The following is a 21,592-nucleotide window of genomic DNA, read 5'->3' as shown; positions in this document are numbered from 1 at the left end:
AATTTTTGGAGTTAATTATAAGACTAGTGGTCTAAAGAGTTTGAACTAGGGTCGAATTAAGTTTAAAAGTAACCCTGGTTGGGTTAAGCAATAGGGTGTGTTTGGGGTTGAGGCTTCTAAGTTCTATCTCTTGAGTGTATAGGAAATTAAAATAGCATTGTCTTTCGAAAATTTATGTATTATAAAATTTAAAATTGTATCGATTAGTTATATAAAATTTGATGGTTACTAATATAGAATTTATGTATATATATAAAGTAATTAAAAATTCAAAAAATACTTGATACAATAAGTTATTTTTTCACGTATTACTATACTTTCTATGTTTGTTTTATGCATATGAGCAATAAAATGAAACAAAACAAGATATTTGAACTTGCTTTCAATACTATAATAGACCGAACAAGATGTGGCTCTATGGTGGGAAAAAAAAATCATTTGTGTCAATTGTTGTAACATTGTCTGTTATATTAGCAATTAATTGTCATGTGATGAGTTTTTATTGGTATGGTAGTTTTTTAAACTTATAAAATATGACGCATGACAATAAATGATTGATGAAAAATTTTCTCATGTTATGTACGCCATCAAGTACATTAAGAAACCAACATTATGAATATCTAACATGTGTGAAAGAAAAGAAGAAACTTCAGGCCTTTACCCTTATTAGCATGAGATCTTTGTGGTTGAACAAAAAGAGCTATCTCAGATTTTAGACAGAGTACTCGAGTTGGAGGCATTGATATTCAAACATGTCTTCGTTTTCAATCTATAAATCTATAATACTCTCAAAATATGTGGAAATCAAAATATTATTCTAAATTCTTATCAATCAATTTATTCTAAATAAGCACGAATATCATAACTTTTATCTGATTAATTTTTATATTGTAAAACACATAATAAATTTTATCTTAAATTAAACGAGTAAAAACCAGTTTCCACACAAGGATCAATTCGATAAAAACAAAATTTTTATTCCAATTGAGTGAAAGAAATTGTTTTTAGCGTGAATGCACTTTTCCATATCATGCTAACCATTCATTTATATTAAAGAACGAATTACATATGAATGATCTCTCCTTAATTTGAAGCGATAACTTTATAGACAACCTTTTAAACTATAATTTTTACACATCAATGCTTCAACTATTAGTTAATATAGTGTGCGTGTGTGTAACATAAATTGGCCCAAATAAAAGAAGAAGCCAAACGCATTCCTTGCTCATAAGTTGGTGGAGGGATGGGATGAGAAAAGGGAAAGGAATATCTTGCTCCAAACTATGGGTTCGAGCGGCTCCGTGTTTCCGCGGCTTTTCAGAAATGGGTGGATCGATTCTCCACCGTTGGATATTCATATTTTGTCTTCTTTTGCTTTTTTTAATACTTTCCACGCACACACTCCATTATTAACTCAAAACATTTTCGATCCTCGAATTCATGTGTCGTTGACTCATTTTCTCAACTTTTTTATTTTCAAATTTCCCAACCTTTTAATTTTATAAAGTTTTAAGTTTTGTCCCCCATCTCCCTTTGCTCTCCTCCACTTTACATATATAAATATATGCACAAAATAAATCTTCATGTGCTATCGACTTTATTTTATTACATGTCATTTTTATTTATTCGATTCATTTTTTATGTATTTCAGTGTTTATTATTGGGCTTGATTGTCTTCGTTTACATTATGTTGAAGTCTGGCCCATATTCTCTCCACCCATTTTTGTTTATTACTTAATCATTACTTCGGCCTACATGAAAATTTAACAATAATACCAAGAATTCATGGATCCTTAGAAAGTAGTAATTTCCATGTTATAATATTGTCTCCAAATAAATTTAAATAACCGCATCCCAATAAATGTCACAAGAATTGTATTATAGTTATTAATTATAATAAGTAATTCGATTTTTTTTTAAAAAAAATATGAATAGTATTGACAAAACAAAAGCTTATCAGAATCTGGAGTATATATGGCTCCGGATCAGCTTAGGAAATGGTTATCCCATGTAGTGTAATAGGCAGATTTCGAAATGTCGACTATATTAACCGAACGAACCGCGCCGAACCACTTTTTATTGGCAGCCGACTTCATTTAATACACACACCGAATTCTTTTATTAAATTATTCAATATTTTCATATTAAGCGTAGTCAAATATCGAAAATTTAAAATTATTTTATTATTAATTTATTTTCGGTCAGGCATTGAATTTTTATTGATGTGGTTTGCGAAACTTTTTAAGTTAAGCCTGGGATTGACTCAACACACATATCCGACGCTGGGTTTTTTGTTTGGACGGAGAAAATTCACGGTGAGGGATCATTATTACACTAAAAGTAAAAAAACGTGTAACATGTTGATTGATATAGAAGAGTATTAAACTGCCGTGATCCAATTAAATAAATGTATAATGGATTATCAAACTTCAGTCTGCGGAAATGATAATATACTAAAATTTTTATTTAAACATAATGAAAAACATCTCTACTAAGTCGGCGATTAATTCAATTACAAATAATAATCCATCTGTAATCTATTCCAAAGTATATCAACACAAAATAACTTTCCAGCTAACAAGAAAAATTAAATCAATAAAAAAGAATCTTCAATGTAATTTCCTGAATTCTGCGGATAATCTAAGTCCATCCTTTCAAAATATTTCCAACTTCAACGGCAGCGATAAGCGGGATTTCTTGGCGGGGTGGGGGCTTTCTACCTCGTCTTCAATACCGGAGCCGAAACCCGGCCAGAATTCCGGCAAAGCGGGCAAGTTCAAATCGAAGTCCCTGTGAGTGATCGTGGAGCCCACACCTTCCGATGACGTCACCCCGCTGCTTCCCGTGCGAGCGGTGGCGTGGTTGGTTGCCGCACCACCTTCGTAGTGGCAGCGCTTGTGGCCTCCCAAGGCCTGCCCTGTGGGGAAGCACTTGTGACAGATCGAGCACTCGTGGGTTTTACCGCTTCCTGCAGCGGAGTTAGTTGTGGTGGTGCCGGAGGTAGTTGATTGCTCATGATCCCCACCGCTGAGCTTGCGGTGGCTGGCCTTGTGCCCCCCCAAAGCTTGGTAGGATCCAAATGCCTTGTCACAGACGGAACATTTGTAGACCAATTTAACTGGTCCGGCGGAATTAATAACCGGCGGAAGCGGTGGAGGCCGAGTCAGAGGCTGTAAGTTCTTATTACTCTGTGATGCAGCGGCAGAAGTAGAAGCCGTGGATGGTCCGCCACCGCCGTGAGCGAGCATAATAAGACAAAGAGCCAAGTACTCCTCTTCGGTGGGCTCGTGACGTTCGTCGACAGTACTGCACGGACGCTTGGATCGCTTGCCTTTGGTCCAAGACTCAAGATTGCTTAAAGTGGGGTTGGTGTCGAAGTGAGTGGAGGTCGTAGGAGCGGTGGGTGAGTCAAAAGCTTCAAGCGCCATTTCAAGATCTTAAACCCAACAAGTTTCTTGAATACAAAGAAGGGAGTTGTGTTCTGAGATGAGTGGATGAATGAATATATCGAGTGTGAGAGTAGAGTTTCTGTTGTATATGAAGAGCATGAGACAAGGGAAAAGGAGTGGGAAGCTGCGTGATAGGTGTGAGGAAAGTAAGAAAGACGNATATATATATATATATATATATGACACTTTTATTATTATGTTTTTTTAATTTTATACAAAATATATTGAGTGTCAGCTTTATTTATTTATTTTTATCCAAAAAAGTAATAGGAAATAAAATAAAGAAAATAATAATAGATTGGCCAAGTGGAAGATGCGTGGAGTTTAGAGTAAGTGAAGAGTGAGGGACGTGTGGATAGCCGACTCAGTCCAAGTCAAACCTTCTACGCGTTCCATTCTACAACGGTCCACTTGTTTTCTTGGTTTATTGAATGATATATTTAGAATATTTTTATATCGAATATTAATTATTAAATCATTAACATATATGTTAATTTTTATAAAATATGTGAGACTCACATGAATGTAATGATATTAAAATAAGATAATAAATAATCTCAATATAGCATAAGTTAACATCTATTTGTTCTAGAACATGCCCAATGGATGCGCAGCTTCCTCGTTGATGGTTTCTTCGACCTCCGATGACCGAAGATGAAGCACGAGGAAGCATTAGTGTGTGATACTCACGGAGGGTCTCGCGCATAGAGTCTTCGCACGATGAATTCTAATTTATTTATTTTTATATTTTTTTATAAAATGAAATCAATATGAAAGTTTAAAAAATACTTTTTTAAAAAAATGACTAAGATGATCTGACCATTGTAGATCAACGACCAAATCAATCTCATCCTTATTTAAAAAATTTATAAATCACAAAAATTGGAAAAATTGAAATAAAATTCTAAATTTTATAAAAATTATAAACAATCAAACCATATTTTGAAAATCCAATAATATTCTTATAAATTGACGTTACTTACGCCGTCAAAAAATCAAAGTTTCTTATAATTTCATTCAAAAATAAAAGTTTCTTCGTCTTTCATTTCATTTCCACGCCTTTCATTACACACACAGTGGATGAAGGAGATGTCGTTCAAGAATTGGGCAAAATCATTAGGCCAATAGGAAGAAAGACCTTCAAATTAAAAGTCCATGACATGAGAAAGATCGAAAGCACTAAAGGTTATGAATTTGATCAAAGAAATGCAAAAAAGAAGAGACACAATACTACGAAAAAGAGGATGTACAGATTGCTCTAGCAGAAAAATATTTTGTAAAAGTTGAGCAAAATACAAAGAAGAAGTGAGAAATGATCAGGTTAATGGAGCAAGAAAGAAAAGAGATGAAGTAAGAAAATCCGATCACAGATAAAGATATTAACGATTCAAACCTGAGCGACATTTAACACGTGAGTATTATATGAAGATGTAATAAAAAAAACTCTTAAATGATTTTGTTAGCAATTTACTTAATTCATAGTTTGTTACATTTAATTATTTGTAATTTTGCAATTATGTGTATTTTTTGAAATTATGCGTAATTTATTAATTATTATTTTTAATTATGCGTAATTTTTAAGTATGTTTTAAAATTTAATTACGTGTAATTGAATTTTTATTTATATTTTAATTATTTTGTTTTTAAAAAATCAAATTACTAAGCTGAATAAAAAAAATAAAATCATATTTCAACATTATCTCATCAGTGTAAGAAAGTTATTAACATAAACATAAATCCCAAATTCCTCACACAATTAAACATGCCCTGATATATGTCGCTCTCTCTCTCTCACACACACATATGTAAATATGTGCCAAATATTGTCAAATCTTTGCTAGAAAGATTTTTATTTTAGGTATGCTCGTGAACTTTCAAAATTTCTCATATATTTCTGGCTTTTATCGACCTTCACAATTATCTCTAACCTTTTTTTTTTCTGTGGCTATGCTTTTTAAGAATTGGAGGTTGTCGCCTTTTGAGATCTGGAAATACATATGCAACTTGTAGGGGTATAATTATTATTATTTTATTTTCGAGCATTACTTTTCAACTTATTATATATATGAAAAATAATCCTGATTAAATGTATTATGATATATTTTATATTTGATAGTAATAATTTAATAATAATACTATTGTGCACCATATTCATAGTTTGGTGGGGGCTGGTTTAATTCGCGACGCAAGTGGTATCAGACGAAACTGCACATAGTTTATAAGTTTCACGTTTAAAAAAAGAAAAAGAAAAAGAAAAAGAAAACGATGATGTATGGGCAATAATAGCCATCCTTTATTATAAACTTTATGAACAGATACAGTTGATTGTATTGGACCGGTCGTAAACCGGCCAATGGTTATACTGATCTTTTTAACGTGTTTTTAAAGTGTTGTCGATATAAATCAAGCAAAGTTCCTCTCTAAGGTGACGCGGTCCGAAGCTTGTGCGATGATCAATTTGATGAAACTGATCAATTACTTCACCAACAAGTAAGCAAGGACGTACCTCCAGTCCAATTATTTTTTAGATCAGATAAATGACATTTGACGCACAACATCCACGTTAATAATGTTTTAATAGTAGCCAATTCAAAGTCGATACATATATTTTCTTAATGTTTTGCTAACGCGTTATTCAACACAAGGCCCACCAACTAATTAATACTTACAAACACTCTTTAAATGTTATTAAAAGTCGAGAAGCTTTTATTAGTGATGAATCGCCGATTAATTAATATAATTATTATTGCTTTATTGTAATGAAATCAACGTATATATATAATTCTATTAAAATCGGTCACACCAAGACATACGCATATAATGAATTATTCACGCATCATTTTTTATTTTCCCGGATTATCCTAATTTCATTAGGCTCACTAAAAAAATAAAATATGATATATCTACTTACTAATTACTATATATATTACTTAAGGAAAATAATTTTGGATCCTGGTATGTTCTTTTTCAAATTGTAAAATAAAATTAAAAAGAATATTAATATTAATTAAAAATACAAATGTGGAGAGCCATTGAAATAATTCTTTAGTTTTGGGCCTCCTTTATCGAGTTGGTATGATCATACCCATTTTTTTGTTCGTTTTAGAAAACAATAGAGTCTCACCAGCACGTGTTGGATCAGTTCGGGTCCATATCAAGCTAAAGTTATCTTTTAAGGATGTAGTCATTAATTATATTAAAATAATCGAAAATTAAAAATCAATATATCAAAATCAAATTCTGATAATTTAATAGATCAAAATCTATAATTAAACAAAAACTTATTTTCTATTTAATTCTTGGCAAAAACTTGTGTGAGACGGTCTCACGGGTCGTATTTGTGAGACATATCTATTATTTGGGTCTTCCATGAAAAAGTATTACTTTTTATGCTAAGAGTATTACTTTTTATTGTAAATATGGGTAGGGTTGACCCGTCTCACAGATTAAGATCCATGAGACGGTCTTACGTGAGACTCACTCTAAATTCTTAGTATCTTGTTAGCCGATCTAACAGACATTGAGTAACTATAAAGCCCTCCTTCCGTTTCCAGAATTTCAGAAATTAATTATTTTAGATCCATAAAATTTATTCTATCTGATCATATATAACAGTTGTTTTCTTTCAGACTAATTAAAATTACCCAGATTTCGTCAATAATTTTGTAAAAATTAAAATTGTATCCCTCTAGCAATGTTTTTGGTCTTTAAGATATAGAATTTAAAATTAATTTTACTATAGAGCTTAAACATTAAAATATTACTTCTTACTATCATTTTTTCCTCACGGTTGAAATTCCCAACTTTTCAAAAAGTGGAAATTAAATAACATTAAGAACGAACTCTATATATATAGATATATAATTTGAAAATGAAAAATTTAATCTTGAAGAGTTCAAAGTAAAAAGTTCAACTTGTAAATGAAAAATTTAATCTCGAAGAGTTCAAAGTAAAAAGTTCAACTTGTAAAATATATATATATGTCAACTGATAATGTTTTTTATTTTTATTTTTGGCTGTCCTAGACTTTTAACATTATTTTCTCGAACTAACTATGATATTTAATCAAAATATCGAGGCTACTCAGCCAACGGGAATGGAATTAAGTAAGTTCTGTATCGATGCATGTATCCAAATGTATGTACATATGACCTTGCAATTTAGGTCAATGTATCAAAGTTTACTGAAGACAAATATTGGAAATAAAACGTCAAATTAAATTCTCTAGATGTGTCGTAGCCATTTAAAAACTGTTGTAACTGAGGGTGTTGTTGAAAGTTCGTTAAACGACAACGGTTTTTAACCGCTGAGGTAGATCAAATTTGCGACAGTTTTTAAAACCGTCGTAAATAAAAATAGCGACGGTCGTTATTTCTACTCATCGCTAATTTAAAATTAGCGACGGTTACATAAACCGTCGCTAGTTAAATCAGCGACGGTAGAAATTAAATCACAACCGTCGCTAATTTTAGCGACGGTCATCTTTCAAGAGTTCCGTCGCTAATTTGTTTCAAAAAATAAAAAAAATACTTTTAATAATTTAATAAATCTAAAAGAAACTAATAATCCAAACTAAAATCGTGTAAAAGAAAAAAATTTTAAGTGTTGTGAAGTAGTAAAATCGTGTAAAAGAGAAAAATTTTAAGTGTTATAAAGTGGTTAGAAAAATTTTACGTGTTGTGTGAAAGTGATAAAATTGTGTAACATAAAAAAATTTTAATTGTTGTGTGAAGTGATGAAATGGTGTAAGAGAGAAAAATTTTAAGTGTTATGAAGTGATGAAAAAAATTTTAAGTGTTGTGTGAAGTGATAAAATGGTGTAAAAGAGAAAAATTTTAAGTGTTGTGGAGGAAAATGGAACAAAAATGGAGATATTTATAGACAGTTTGCGACGGGTTTCAACAGCGACGGTAAATGATAAACTGTCGCATATTTTTATTTGGCAACAGTTTGGATTTAAACTGTCGCTAAAATTAGCGACGGTTTCGAAACAATGTCACTAAAATTAGCAACGGTTAATTCAAAACCGTCGCTAATTTAAACTTAGCGACGGTCATGACAAACCGTCGCTAAAATTAGCGACGGTTTTGAAATAACCGTCGCTAAATAATGCAACGTTTTTCAAAAACCGTTGTTGTTTGTCAAAAAAACCACGCTAAAATTAGCGACGGTTATTTTAAACCGTCGCTAATTTAAACTTAGCGACGGTTGTTTTAACAAACCGTCGCTCAAATTTGCGACGGTTTTTGAAATAACCGTCGCTAAATATTGTAACGTTTTCCAAAACCGTTGTTGTTTGTAAAAAAAACCAAGCTAAAATTAGCGACGGTTATTTTAAAACCGTCGGGAATTTAAACGTAGCGACAGATTTGATAAACCGTCGCTAAAATTCGCGACAGTTTTTGAATTAACTGTCGCTAAATATTGCAACGTTTTCCAAAACCGTTGTTGTTTGTCCAAAAAAACACGCTAATCGACAACAGTTCATAGAACCGTTGTCGTTGACAAAAAAAAACGCTCAATGACAACAGTTCTATAGAACCGTTGTCTTTGATCCCAAAAACCGTTGTCTTTGACCCCAAAAAGACAATGGTTTTTTAAAACCGTTGTCTTTGAACCCTAAAAGACAACGGTTTTCCATAAAACCGTTGTTAAAAAACATACGACAACGGTTTTTGTGAAAAACCGTTGTCGTATGTGCGTTGTTGTATGCAGAATTTCTTGTAATGTTTATACTTTCGAAAATCAATGAAATTGACCCATTTTATCACTAAATTTTAGACTTTCGACATTTACATTTGAAATATCTCTATCGTTATCTAAATGTCGAGTAGTTCGTTCACTGTTTTTTTTAATGCTTATATTATGCAAACAACCTATGAGACAAGGAAGGAAAGTCACAGAAAATTGTGATCAATTAACATGGTTGGAACTTAAGCTATAAATAATCACAGATGAATTCCGTGTATATATATAGATTCGAGAGGTACGTACTTAATTGAGCTCAATTACTACAAGTTTTAAACAGATCTACCCTAACAGTATTTAATTGGTATACATAAATTCTATTAATATTTTTGGCAGTCTTTAATTTTCTCAGACAACTGTAAATTCATTTCAGAAAATCTTCATATAAATAATGCGTGTAAACACAAGCTATGCCAAAATTTGTTATATAGATTAAAATTTATCTGAGAAGCCACGAGCACGCTGCTGGCTGAGTCGAAGAACTACTGCACGATTGGTGTCATCACACGATAATTACTGATATTTAAAAATAATTTAATCCATTTCAATGATTATTGCTAAGACTATATATATATTATTCCAGCTCTATTGATATATATAGGAGGGACAAACAATTAAATTTTTTTATTATTATTTTAGTAGACTTCAATAGCATGCAGCACGATTACAAGTTTATGATTAATATAAGACGTGTTAGTCGGAATTTGTTGACTCATTAATTATTGATGCATATTAATCTTATTATTTGTATTTTAATAAAAATTTCTACGGATACATATATGGAGAACTTTATATTATATTGTATTTTTTCCTTTAGTTTATTGTCTCCCCCAATCAACTGTCATTTTTAAATGCATGCATAAATCACTTGATTCAAACCAGCTGGACCATCAAGTAATGAATAAGTGAAGAGAAGTTGTTTTCAAACTAAAATCATTTCAAATTTCTTTTATTTTTTTAAAAAATAAATTTTATTATTAACTTTTAATTTTTTTTTATATGTATAATATTCATACTCTAGTTTAAATCGACCATCTGCGTCAAAATTAATACATATACCTTCTCCTAAACCGACTATGTTAAAATTGTTCAAACCGGTTCAAAATTTATCCGTCCTAAAAATACTTATTTTCATAAATTTTCAATTTAGTGATCATAACAAGATGATCAATATCCAAAGAATTCCCCACTAAAAAAGTATCTAGTACATACGTGCGTCGCTAAATGTAGTGAAATTTCACCTGGTTTTAGCTATGTTTGTTAGTTCGAAGACAAAGATTGGCTGTCATTCTCTATTTCCCATAGATTAATCAAATCAACCAATCGCGCTAAGCCGGCCACAGCTCATCCAAGAGAAGGAACAATATCTGATTTTTAGCGTAATTTTATCTCGTCACCGTGTCCCAAACCGAGTAGATTTTATTCCCAAATTTAACAGCTTTACATTCTGCAGCTCAGATCGTGGGATGGGCGGTGCAACTCCATTTTTAAAAAGTTAATCTTTAAGGTTATATTTGATTAGGGTTGAAGAGAATCATGCAAGCTAGCGACCTTGAATTTAATTATATTATAATATACACTAGTGTTTCTAAATTTACTACGTTTCTTAATCCTAACCACAATATTTACATTACAAAATATAGTATTGAACAATGCACTATATTGCGCATGTTTACGTTGAGATTGGCGGGATATTACCTAGACATTTATGTTTTGATCTTCAACGAGGCAAAAATAGTTAATTAATATTCCTGTTGGGGTATGTTAATAATCGATTGCCTCTGCTCGGAAAGCTATCCACACGTGTTGCTCGACTGTCGTACAATACAATAGATTAGAGTTGTGTTATTATTGCTAGCTATAATTTTTAATAAATAAGAAAACGGTCAATCCTAGTTTGCATTAATGCAAGTAGTTGTTTCGAAAATAAAAATTATTTTTCAAATAAATTTTGTCCAAAACACCACACCACACCGGGTCGGCCTGCCGGCCCGCACGCGTGAGTTTTACCAAGATCTAGTCTATTAGCGTCTTCTCTTTTCTAAAAAATTTTGGTATTCTTTGGGGTCCAAATCCTTAGCTCAAAAACGCAGGACATCTCTCACATCCTTTCATTAACTACTCACCATTTAAATATTTCATGTTTGACTTTATAATCCACAATTTTAGTTTTTAAAAACTCTCCTTATGAATGAAAAATTGAAATACATAACCTATTATTTGACGCGAGCGTCAGTTTTAAAGCGTGACTGGAACCTAAAAAAGTTTACTTGATCAATTTTAAGCTCCCGCTGCTCCCATGTGCCTTAACAAGGCAAAACTTGTACATGTAGAAAACTTCGGTGAGTTCCACGCCAAAACTAAAACCCTACTCATTTTAAAATTTCAAACTACGTGAAATTATTCGAGAATATTTAATACAAATTGGTTAACGAATATATTTTAGTTATTATAGTTGAATTGAGTACAATACCTTCCATGCTTGTTATCACCACATAATTACTATTTCATTTATGGTAATGTAAAAGGTCAAACCTTTTTTATTTATATTCTAATTTTTCTATTCTTTAGCATAATTAATTTCAATGTGTATTTTTAATCTCCACAATGCACCCAAATCTCTTTTCTTAAGTGCTCCTTTCCCGTAATACTGTGTTATTTTATAAAGAATAAATATAATAACAAAATAAAACTACAAACATAAATTTTGAAATAAAAAATTACTAATATTATTACACTTTAATACATATAAAATTATATTATAGACGTGAGTTTGGATACATAAGTTGTCAATCAAAAAAACACTTAAATAAGTCCACCTTTTTAAAGTGCTTTTATTTATATANATTCTAGTTTTTAAACAATTTTTATAACCAAACAATATGTTTTTTTTTAAGAAAAGTACTTTTATTTTAAAAAAATAAGTAATTTTAGTTTTTTGACTTCTGTAACCACACACACTCTTAATCTATATACGCTGAGATATATTCAATAGTTATATATTAAACGAGAGCAAGCGGTGTATTAGAGATTTTACAAAATGATTGTAGATTCATTTAATGTTCAGTATAATTTATTTTTTAAATAAAATTATTCATAAAATTTAAAGTTATTTTTCATTTACAAAATTACAAGGCCACTCTTATATATGCGCCTAAAATAGTAAATTCCACTGTGCGTTAATGGAACCAGTTTAGCTATGGTGGGTTAAGCGGGAAAAACGCCGGAAGAAAAGGTTACAAACTGGTAATTAATGACTAAGTTCACGTCATCTGTATTAATTAATTTCGATGAATCTAATTTCCATTGTTTTGGAGATGTTCTTGTCCCTATAATTAATAATTATTATTATTCACAGCTAGCTGGAAAATCGCAGATATATTATTATATTGTTCTTTCCAAGAAAAAAATTTACGATTCCATAAACTATTATTCAATATGCAACATTGATTGCTCTGTTAAAATAATCTTGTCGACAAAATTTTTAAACCATATAGAATTAAATTTTGAGCAAACTCTAAAATTATCTGCTATACATTAGTATAAAAGAAGATATTGTCAAGACAAAAGATATAGAGAATAATACATATATAATATATTGGAGTAATTACCGAATATGTTATAATTCTAGCAAAATAATCACCATCTTTGGGTAAACAAATTTCAGTTATCAAACTTTAATTTAAACTAAAAATAAAACACAGAATGAGCTTGACAGTTACATGCATGCGATGATATATATGCTATAATCTATAAATCCACAACGGCATTTCATATATTTAGGTGAATAAATTCCACGAAAATCTTTTGCTTAACATGATATTAGTGACCCTGAGTACTCAATCCTCTCCCTCAAGTACACATTGGGACGTTTTTCATATCCATCGAGAAGGAAATATTGTTGTAGCGAATATGGCATTCGACAGAAGACAAGGCGAGGTTCGCATGGAGAGTATGCATGCATGATTAATTGGCACATTCATGGCTTATGGTAGGATTGGCAATTAGGAATTCCATATCTCCGGTGGACTAGCCAGTTATAAATTATCCAAGTAGCTTCTTGCAAATTGTATCTTTTCAAGAGCTTTATTAAGAGGTTTTAGCCTAATCTCCTTTTCATGTATATATATCTTTTACGAAGATGAATGAATTTCAACGCTTATGGTAGGATTGATAATTATGCTATTCGTATATTAATTTTAAATATATTATCGTAACATTTATATCAAATTGCCAAAGTTATGCATTTAGGTAAATGAGACATACGATCGAAGATGAATATGATCAACGCTTTATCGAAATGTATATAATATATACACAAATATCATTATCCTCTCAAATCTACTTTATTCCGATTTACGCACTCCAATTGTCAACCACTAATTAAATACATAACTAATCAAGTTATGGATGCTAAATGAAATGTAAGACATGGAGAGAATGTTCAGTTTTGTAAGAAGAATTAAAGGTAAAATGTCAACTTTAAACCACGCACAGAATTAATTGTTTTTGGTGATGAAATTGATTAACTTGAAAATTGTTTGGTACTGTTTGATGTTAATTATCTTAGAATGTGATTTAACTATCACAAACATAGGTTAGGTTTAGGTTATAACGATGGGGACAAAGAGCAGGCGTTACGGACATAATGTCGGATTAAAAATTCTGAACTAATTATTCCCACGAATTCATGAAAAGGCCGCCTTTATCTTCTATTTTATTATTTATTATATCAACATCATTAATTCCCTCTAATTATTTGTTATAAAATACACCAATAATTCCACGTTCTACCAATAACCATGTACAACGTTTTTATAATTTCCTTATACTCTTAATTAATCTTAACCCTCGCCTTCATAAATCATTGTTAGTCTCCGTCAAATGATTAGATCAGTTAGAAAGAATAATAGAGTGATCATATATCATCTTCTTTTAATTGAAAATTGTAATAATTTTTTTGAAGAAAAATTTTAACATGTGCTTTAAGGCTAAATCCAACGGAACATATGTAAAATATATGCGGATCGGAGAACGTTTGTAAATTACGTTATGTATTTGGTATGTATACTTCAATTTTTAGATTAGATGAAGTTCTTTCTGTTTCCTTTAGATTGACATCCTTGTGATTGCAATTGATGGTTTTGTATTTGATACTTTGGCAAATGGTTAAATTAATCGTTAAGGAATTCTACAATTAATTACATCAAAACAAAACTTATCGTGGATCGATCTGATCATACTATAGAGTTCTAATAAATTAGTTAGTAATTCACATAGAGAGGGACTAATTCTAACCCAAGTACGTACTGAGGTGTGTTGCTTATAAACAGCTAGGCCATTTGTTTACCCATAATTACCGAATAAAACGTAAACATAATTTAAGTACAATGTTTTTTTAAGCTAAATAAGAGTTGCAAATTTAACAATTAAGGCCATCATTGCATGTATATATGTTGGTCTCCATAATGAGTTGTTTTTGGCCCCACATTAGACCCGTGACATTAGAAAGTACGAATTAAACCATTTTATAATAATAATAATTTGGTTTTACGTAAAGGCTACCCACATTAACACCCCTTTTAACACCCACTCTTGAAGTGTTAAAAATTCGATAATTAGGGACGGTTTGTGATAAACCGTCGCTATTTGCGACGTATTTTCAAAAATCGTTGCTAACGCGAGCCCCACACACGTGATGAATATTGATTTAAATTTCAAATTTGTGTGTTTTAAAAAAAAATTCGAAAAATAAAATAAATTAAAAATAATGTTAAATTAAAAACTAACGGTTGTTTTTGTTTTTAAAATTTAAAAATTGTGTTAACGGCTAATTAACGGCTAGTTTAATAAAAAAAAAATAATATATTCATCTATAAATATTCACACACTACACAAATTATTTCAAACATCAAAACATATTATTCTTCACTCCAAAAATCTTCTCTCTTCTATTTTTATCATCTCAAATTCATTTTTTTTTTTTCAAAAATTTCTTAAATCCTACTTTGTTCCGAAATGGATGAAAATTACCGAGGGTTTTTTAGAAATTTCGTCAGTTATCCAAAAAAACCGGAAGAAAATACTTCTTCCCAAAATTCAGAAATTCCACCAAAATATCCATATTTTCCATACCCACCAAATTATCCACATAATCCATATCCACCAAATTATCCTTACAATTCATATCCACCAAATTATCCATATAATTCATATCCACCAAACTTCCATCTAATCCACATGCAACCAGTATGCCATTTATTTCTCCGACGGAAAATGAACCGGCCACTCCGACTTTCGTCCCAGAGACTCAATTGTCCGACCGTGAATCCCCAATTGAAGTCGTAAATTTGGAGAATGTGGATTCTGGCGCTGAGGGTAGAAAAAGACGGTCAACCTGGAGAAAGGTTGAAGACGAGGTCTTAGCGAGATCATTTGTCACTATCAGCGATGACCCAATCATCGGCAATGATCAAAAGGCGGAAGCTTTCTGGGGACGTGTTGCAAGCTACTACAATGACAATCGTCCCGCAGGTACACCCAATAGAAGTGCAAGTGTCATACGATCACACTGGCACAATACCATCCAAAAAAAAGTATATCGCTTCAATGCAAATTACAATAGTATTTATAGTGCATATCGTAGTGGCCACAGTGATGAGGATATACTACGACTTGTGTATGAAAAATATCGTGCGGAAAATAACGGCATCGCATGTAATCTTGAGCATGTGTGGAGGATCGCAAAAGAGCGTCCAATGTTTACTCCACAGTCCGTTGATCACCTTGTTAGCACGAAGAAGGCAAGGACCTCGGAGTCGGGAGCAAGCAACACCTCATCCAACCAAGATGCGAGTCTACATGTAGACCTAATCGAAGAAGAAAATCGTCCAATGGGTCAGAAGGCAGCAAAAAGAAAGGGAAAAGGTAAAACGAGATCGGCCATGGAGTGTATGACAACAAACTTGGACAATATGTTTGCAAAGTTTACTGAATATACAAGCATGAAAAAAGTTGAAGTTGAAATGAAACAAAAACAACTCGAAGTAGAGGAGATGAAAGCAAAAGCTGCTATGGCCAAAGTTCAACTAAAGGAATATGCAATCCTTTCGAAGGATACTTCGCAAAGGACATATGAGCAACTTATCATCCACGAACGTCTATGTCAAGAGATTAGGGGGAGATGGAATATTTAATTTGCAGTTATTGTAATTTTCGATTATTGTAATTTTCATTTGTTATAATTTTCATTTTCGTTAATGTAATTCTCCGATCAATTAGTATTTTGCATCTTCTCTTAAGTTTAATTTATTTTCTAATATTTTTATGCAATTGGTATTTATTATTTTATGTTGTACCGTTTTATTTTAGGTTTATAATAGTTTTTTAATTTTAAATAAATGACACTCATGAAATTAAATGATTTTACGTATTAAATATATAAAAACATATTATTATTAATATAAAATAATAATAATTCAAATTTCTTAAAAAATTTGAAAGTGAATATATTTAATTTAAAGTAAGAGTAACATGAATGAGTGGACAACGAGACCTACAAATAATGAGTGTGAATGTTAAAATGAATGTGGGAGAATAAATGTGTTAATGTAATGTGTATGTGGCATGTGGAACCTACGATTTTTGATGAGGTGGTGGGTGTCAATGCGGATGCTCTAAACTAATATAAAATTCATGAAGTCAATCCTAATTACGTACCTCCCATACATGCTCCCTTGCTTGCCCAAATATAAATACATGTAACTGATTTTGTTAACTCATAACACCAAAAAGACCTCTTCAAATCCAAACAAAACCCTCTTTTCCCCTCTTTCATTATTTTTTTGATAACGAAAGAATGGAGTCATTTGGTTTTCTTGACGAAGAAATGGAAACTTTGAGCAAAATGTTTTCTTGTGAACATTCTAATCAATTATTTCTTCATTTCAATGTCAGCAATATTTTCTCCAATAATGGCCAGATCCCATCAAATTTCTTGGTCGATCAGTTAAATGACGAAGGTTTGTTTTTTACAACTGATACTAATAGTAACAACGGTGAAATTGGCAGTGCCCCTTTACTTAACCGATCAGGCCATGAATTTTTCAACGCTAATGGTGTTAACTTTCTTCAAGATGTAATTACCAGCAATATTACCGTAGATACTTATCCGATGGATTGCAAAAACGATAACTTGATCGTGCCTGTTTTTACGTCTGATCATATGGTGGAAGAAATTCTCCAGCTGAAAGCACAGCTATGCAACGATCAAGTGGGAAATGCAGAAATTCGGGACATGCTGAACGCTGAACTTTGTGATAAAATGCAGCTCAAGATAAAGTATGAAAGATCCGAAGTTCTGATTGATCAGGATAAGAGTTTTGCTGTTCATCAATCCTGTGTGGATAAATTTGTGGATAGTTCACCCGAAAGTCCCAGGAAAAGATCTCGGGTTTCAAAAGATGTAAGTATAAGAGTTTAGATCAATTGTATTTTCTTCAACAGTGTTTCTATGGCACCATTATATCTTAATTAGTTAAGGCGGATCCAGCTGGAGGTAATGGCAACTCGAACTCATGCATATATTATTATTATTTTGAAAATATCAGTTCCGCCCTAACTTTCCACTTTTTTGAGTCCGTTTCTATATTTCTGAATCCATGAATGGTGATACATTCTTGGAACAGGCACAGAAAAATAAGAGGAATATGCAGTCGAAAAAGAACAAGAAAGCTGTCCAAAACAATAATGATATTGTTGAAGAAGAGAACAATGGCAGTGTAAATGGACAGAGTTCAAGCAGTTGCAGCTCTGAGGATGATTCAAATGCTTCTCAGGATCTGAATGAAGGGTCGAATTCGGAAGCTAAAACCTCGAAAGGGAAAGCAAGAGCTAGCAGGGGTTCCGCAACTGATCCCCAAAGCCTTTATGCAAGGGTAAAATACTTGACCGCATTTCAAATCTGCTCAAAATATTGATAAATGGGGTCTGACTTATTGTTTCTTTTTTTATATATAATAAAAATGTTGACGATTCCTATTCGACACCACTAAATCCAGCATCTTCTATTTGATACGATGTATCTTGACATGAAATGATCCCTTGTTCCGAATTCTACAGAGAAGACGAGAAAGAATCAATGAGAGATTGAGGATCTTGCAAAATCTTGTCCCTAATGGAACCAAGGTATATTAAAACAAAGGTGGTAAAAATGTAAATTGTACGAATTACATTAAAGTTATATGATTAAGACTTACGGAATTAATAACACGTACATCAGGTTGACATTAGCACAATGCTGGAAGAGGCTGTTCACTACGTGAAGTTCTTACAGCTTCAAATTAAGGTAAGCTTAAATATTAGTTGGTTCTTGCCACAATAGATATGTTTCATGTCGATCGATTTGATTGACCATCGAGCTAATTAATTTGTTTTAACGTTCGATTGATGTTTGCAGTTGCTAAGCTCCGATGAATTATGGATGTATGCTCCAATTGCACACCATGGAATGGACATTGGCCTTTATCACAAGATTTCTCCAAATCTCTGGTCTTTATAATATTACCTTTTCTGAAACAAACATCAAATTCATGAGGATATTAATCTTGTTTCGGCGTCAGAGGATAAATTTTAATTTAATGTTTTTGTAAAATGAAATAACAATAAGATTATTTATTCAAATTATTCTGCACAAGTGTAAACTTAATTATACTCTGTTGCATCATTGCACATGCAGTACTCAAATAAATTGAGTAGTTAAAGAATTAAAATATTTCAAATTGGTATATTGTTTGATCTCGATCGGATGCATTTAACTCTTTGGACATGACTATATGAACTGTAGATTTTTGTATATTGTGGAGCCTCAAGGAGATCAAAAATACACAACACACAACACAACACAACACAGATATATATATGTACGTCTATATATAACTTTTCTTCATATATTAAAGGTGCAATGATATTGCAATAATAAATTTTCTTCAAGGTTTATGTTTGATGAGTTCTTTCACTTTGTACGTTATCTTCACTTTAGCCAAAGAAAATTGATGAATTTTAAGTAAAAAATAGAGATCTTGCGCCTGATAATTATATATATAGTAAAATATAGATAAGAAATCTATACTTCTATACTATTATATTAAGTGTGAGGACATGATAATAACTATTTAGAGAGGACACCAACTTTTTTTCCAATTTTACTCTTATATGATATTAATATTACACTTTTGTTTTTTGTTTTTTTTGTTTTAATTTCAACACACATTTTTATTTTTATTTCAACAATTCAAATATCAATTTAGTCCCTCCATAATTTGTCAAATTTTACTTTAATCCATCGATAATAATAAAAAAGATTGTACACACACGCATCGCGTGTGCATAATAACTAATATAAATAGTGGATTTCATAGTCAAACCACGTAGAGTTAAATTAATTAGTCAACTATTAATGATAAATTTTGGCCCAAGGCGTAAGCCCGATATTGTTATAATTTGGGCCTCACCATATCGAATCAGCACACATGACCGGAAACGAGGTCATCCAAACCGTTACCCAACTCCTCCTCCATCGCTTCAGCTGCTCCGATTTGATTTAACTCTAAACCCCAGAAAAAATTTGTTCCCAAGACGGATTTCCAGAAGCTTATCACTCGTCAAACGACACTCTCTAGCTCTCTCCGTGATGATTCCGCCGCCGCTGCAGATGGAGGAGGCGGCAGGGATGCTGAAATCGCGTCGACGGGCAGAGTTACGATGGGTGAAACGGGGAATGGGTGAGTAAAAGCTCTGCAACTTGTAGATTTGTAATTTTATTTACCCCAAGATGAGGCGGTTGCTGCGGGACTTCGGGCTGACGAGGGTGGATTGGATCCTGTGGAGTCACAGCATGTTGTTGATTTTCTGAATAGGTAGTTGTCTCGTTTGCTCAAACTGGGTCCAAAACTTTTTTGGAGAGAAGGTTGTTTTTGTGAATGGTGATTATTGAAATTTGTGTTTCGATGGTTTTAGTTGCATGGTGATCGCGCAGACTGGATTCTTCTGTTATACATATTTTGGTTTGTTCAAAAATTTGTTATTTTCTAAACTTTTGCTACGGAACTTTGTGGGTGTTGATTCCTGGGAGCGCTTCCATGAGGGACTGTTCTTGTTGCATGTTACTTATTCAAATGAAATTCTTTAAAAGACTGTGTTACTAAATTTTGTGCACAATTTGAATTGTTGAAAACTAATGTAATCGAGATTTAGAAAATTTTGAATATTCCTTGTGATACAGTGAACTCAATCGTGATCATCATGTCTTCTCTACATACCTCAAGATATTGGTATTGGTTAATTATTCCTTTATTTTTGTTGTTGGCTTTTTTCTTGATAGTCAAGCCACAGTTTAGTCTTTTTAACTACTTTCCTGTTTTTTCAGTGTGTACAGATGTTATATGATTTCCTTGAAAGCTTTCTGAAATTTAGAAGTCGTTTGTATGATTTTCCTCACCATGGAGTCCTAGGAATAGTTGCAGGAGTGATTGTAGATGAATTTGAGCTATGTAGGAGGGTCTTCATGGTCTTGTAACGATTGTATGTTACAATGGAGCCCATTCTTATTTTCTGTACATCTATTATTACACTGAGATGTTTGTTTGGTTCTGTATCTAATGATCATTTTCCTTCGCTGCAGATCTTCAAATCGGGATCCTGGAGCTAAATCTGCTGATACCCTGAGTCCAAAAGATCATACTGGTCTGTTTATTTTTCATTCTCCTTTTTAGATATAGTTCTATTTACTTTATCTATGAATAGTATAATTCAGTTTTGATGCTAACCACCTGATAATAAAATCTGGAACATGAGCAGTCAATTCCTGGGAGGAATGATGACATAAACAACTTCATCAGGTTTCTTGTCTGGTTATAACAACATGTAGCAGGGGAAATTCGAATGAGATGAAGCTGGTTGATTTAATATCTTAGCAACTCAAAGATTTTAAAAATCCACTCAAATTTTTGAACTAATCAAAACCATTTTTTTATTTTTTATAATTGTGTTCTGTGCTTTAATATTTGTATTTAATGAATTTCATGATGTTATTAAAAATCTATTGAAGTTTTGAATTGACGAGTTACATATCATTTCTAAAATCGAGACTGAATACTAATTGATTTTTTAACAATCTACAAAAATATTTTTGGATTTCATAAAAAATCTACCTCTAGAATATTAGAGACCGTATTGTTTATATATTTTTAATGATTTTTGTGGAGTTTAAAAGTACAGTTGTATTCAATCTAATCATTTATATAATCTAAAAAAGTTATTAATATTCAAAGTAAACTTTTGTAGAGTTTTGAAAAGTTACGTGATGTTCAAACTTAACTTTTAAAAATTTTACAAAA

At 31.9% G+C, this 21,592-nt stretch overlaps 3 protein-coding genes and 1 long non-coding RNA gene across 4 annotated transcripts in view; 3 read left to right on the top strand and 1 right to left on the bottom strand.

Moving 5' to 3' along the window:
* Positions 1 to 2,443: 2,443 nt before the first annotated feature.
* LOC140990512 (zinc finger protein ZAT10-like) overlaps positions 2,444 to 21,592 on the bottom strand; it is a 60,204-nt gene continuing 41,055 nt past the window's right edge. Inside the window, exon 2 of the mRNA XM_073460239.1 lies at positions 2,444 to 3,481. Coding sequence (XP_073316340.1) covers positions 2,655 to 3,428 — 774 coding nt within the window. The 5' untranslated portion in view covers positions 3,429 to 3,481 and the 3' untranslated portion in view covers positions 2,444 to 2,654. The remainder of the gene's footprint in view (positions 3,482 to 21,592) is intronic.
* On the top strand, positions 15,449 to 16,393 carry LOC140990042 (glutathione S-transferase T3-like). The gene has a single exon (XM_073459628.1). It carries the CDS (start codon positions 15,449 to 15,451, stop codon positions 16,391 to 16,393), a length of 945 nt encoding a protein of 314 aa, XP_073315729.1.
* LOC140990041 (uncharacterized) lies at positions 17,056 to 18,789 on the top strand. Its single transcript, XM_073459626.1, has 5 exons — positions 17,056 to 17,661; positions 17,885 to 18,133; positions 18,318 to 18,383; positions 18,478 to 18,543; positions 18,655 to 18,789. Exons 1-5 carry the CDS (start codon positions 17,056 to 17,058, stop codon positions 18,754 to 18,756), a joined length of 1,089 nt encoding a protein of 362 aa, XP_073315727.1. The 3' UTR covers positions 18,757 to 18,789.
* LOC140990372 (uncharacterized) lies at positions 19,714 to 21,013 on the top strand. The gene is made up of 3 exons (XR_012177641.1): positions 19,714 to 20,113; positions 20,623 to 20,777; positions 20,878 to 21,013. It is a non-coding gene; the product is annotated as an uncharacterized lncRNA (long non-coding RNA).

Source organism: Primulina huaijiensis, chromosome 12, assembly GCF_012295235.1.
Source record: "Primulina huaijiensis isolate GDHJ02 chromosome 12, ASM1229523v2, whole genome shotgun sequence".
Classification (NCBI taxonomy): Eukaryota; Viridiplantae; Streptophyta; class Magnoliopsida; order Lamiales; family Gesneriaceae; genus Primulina; species Primulina huaijiensis.
This window is presented reverse-complemented; position numbering and strand designations above follow the sequence as displayed.

What these genes read in the sequence shown, in the direction of transcription:
- LOC140990042 (XM_073459628.1), top strand. Translation starts at nt 15,449, where the DNA reads ATGCCATTTATTTCTCCGACGGAAAATGAACCGGCCACTCCGACTTTC.
- LOC140990041 (XM_073459626.1), top strand. Translation starts at nt 17,056, where the DNA reads ATGGAGTCATTTGGTTTTCTTGACGAAGAAATGGAAACTTTGAGCAAA. An exon ending in CCCAAAGCCTTTATGCAAGG is followed by an intron (nt 18,134 to 18,317) that starts GTAAAATACTTG and finishes CGAATTCTACAG; the next exon opens with AGAAGACGAGAAAGAATCAA. An exon ending in TCTTACAGCTTCAAATTAAG is followed by an intron (nt 18,544 to 18,654) that starts GTAAGCTTAAAT and finishes TGATGTTTGCAG; the next exon opens with TTGCTAAGCTCCGATGAATT.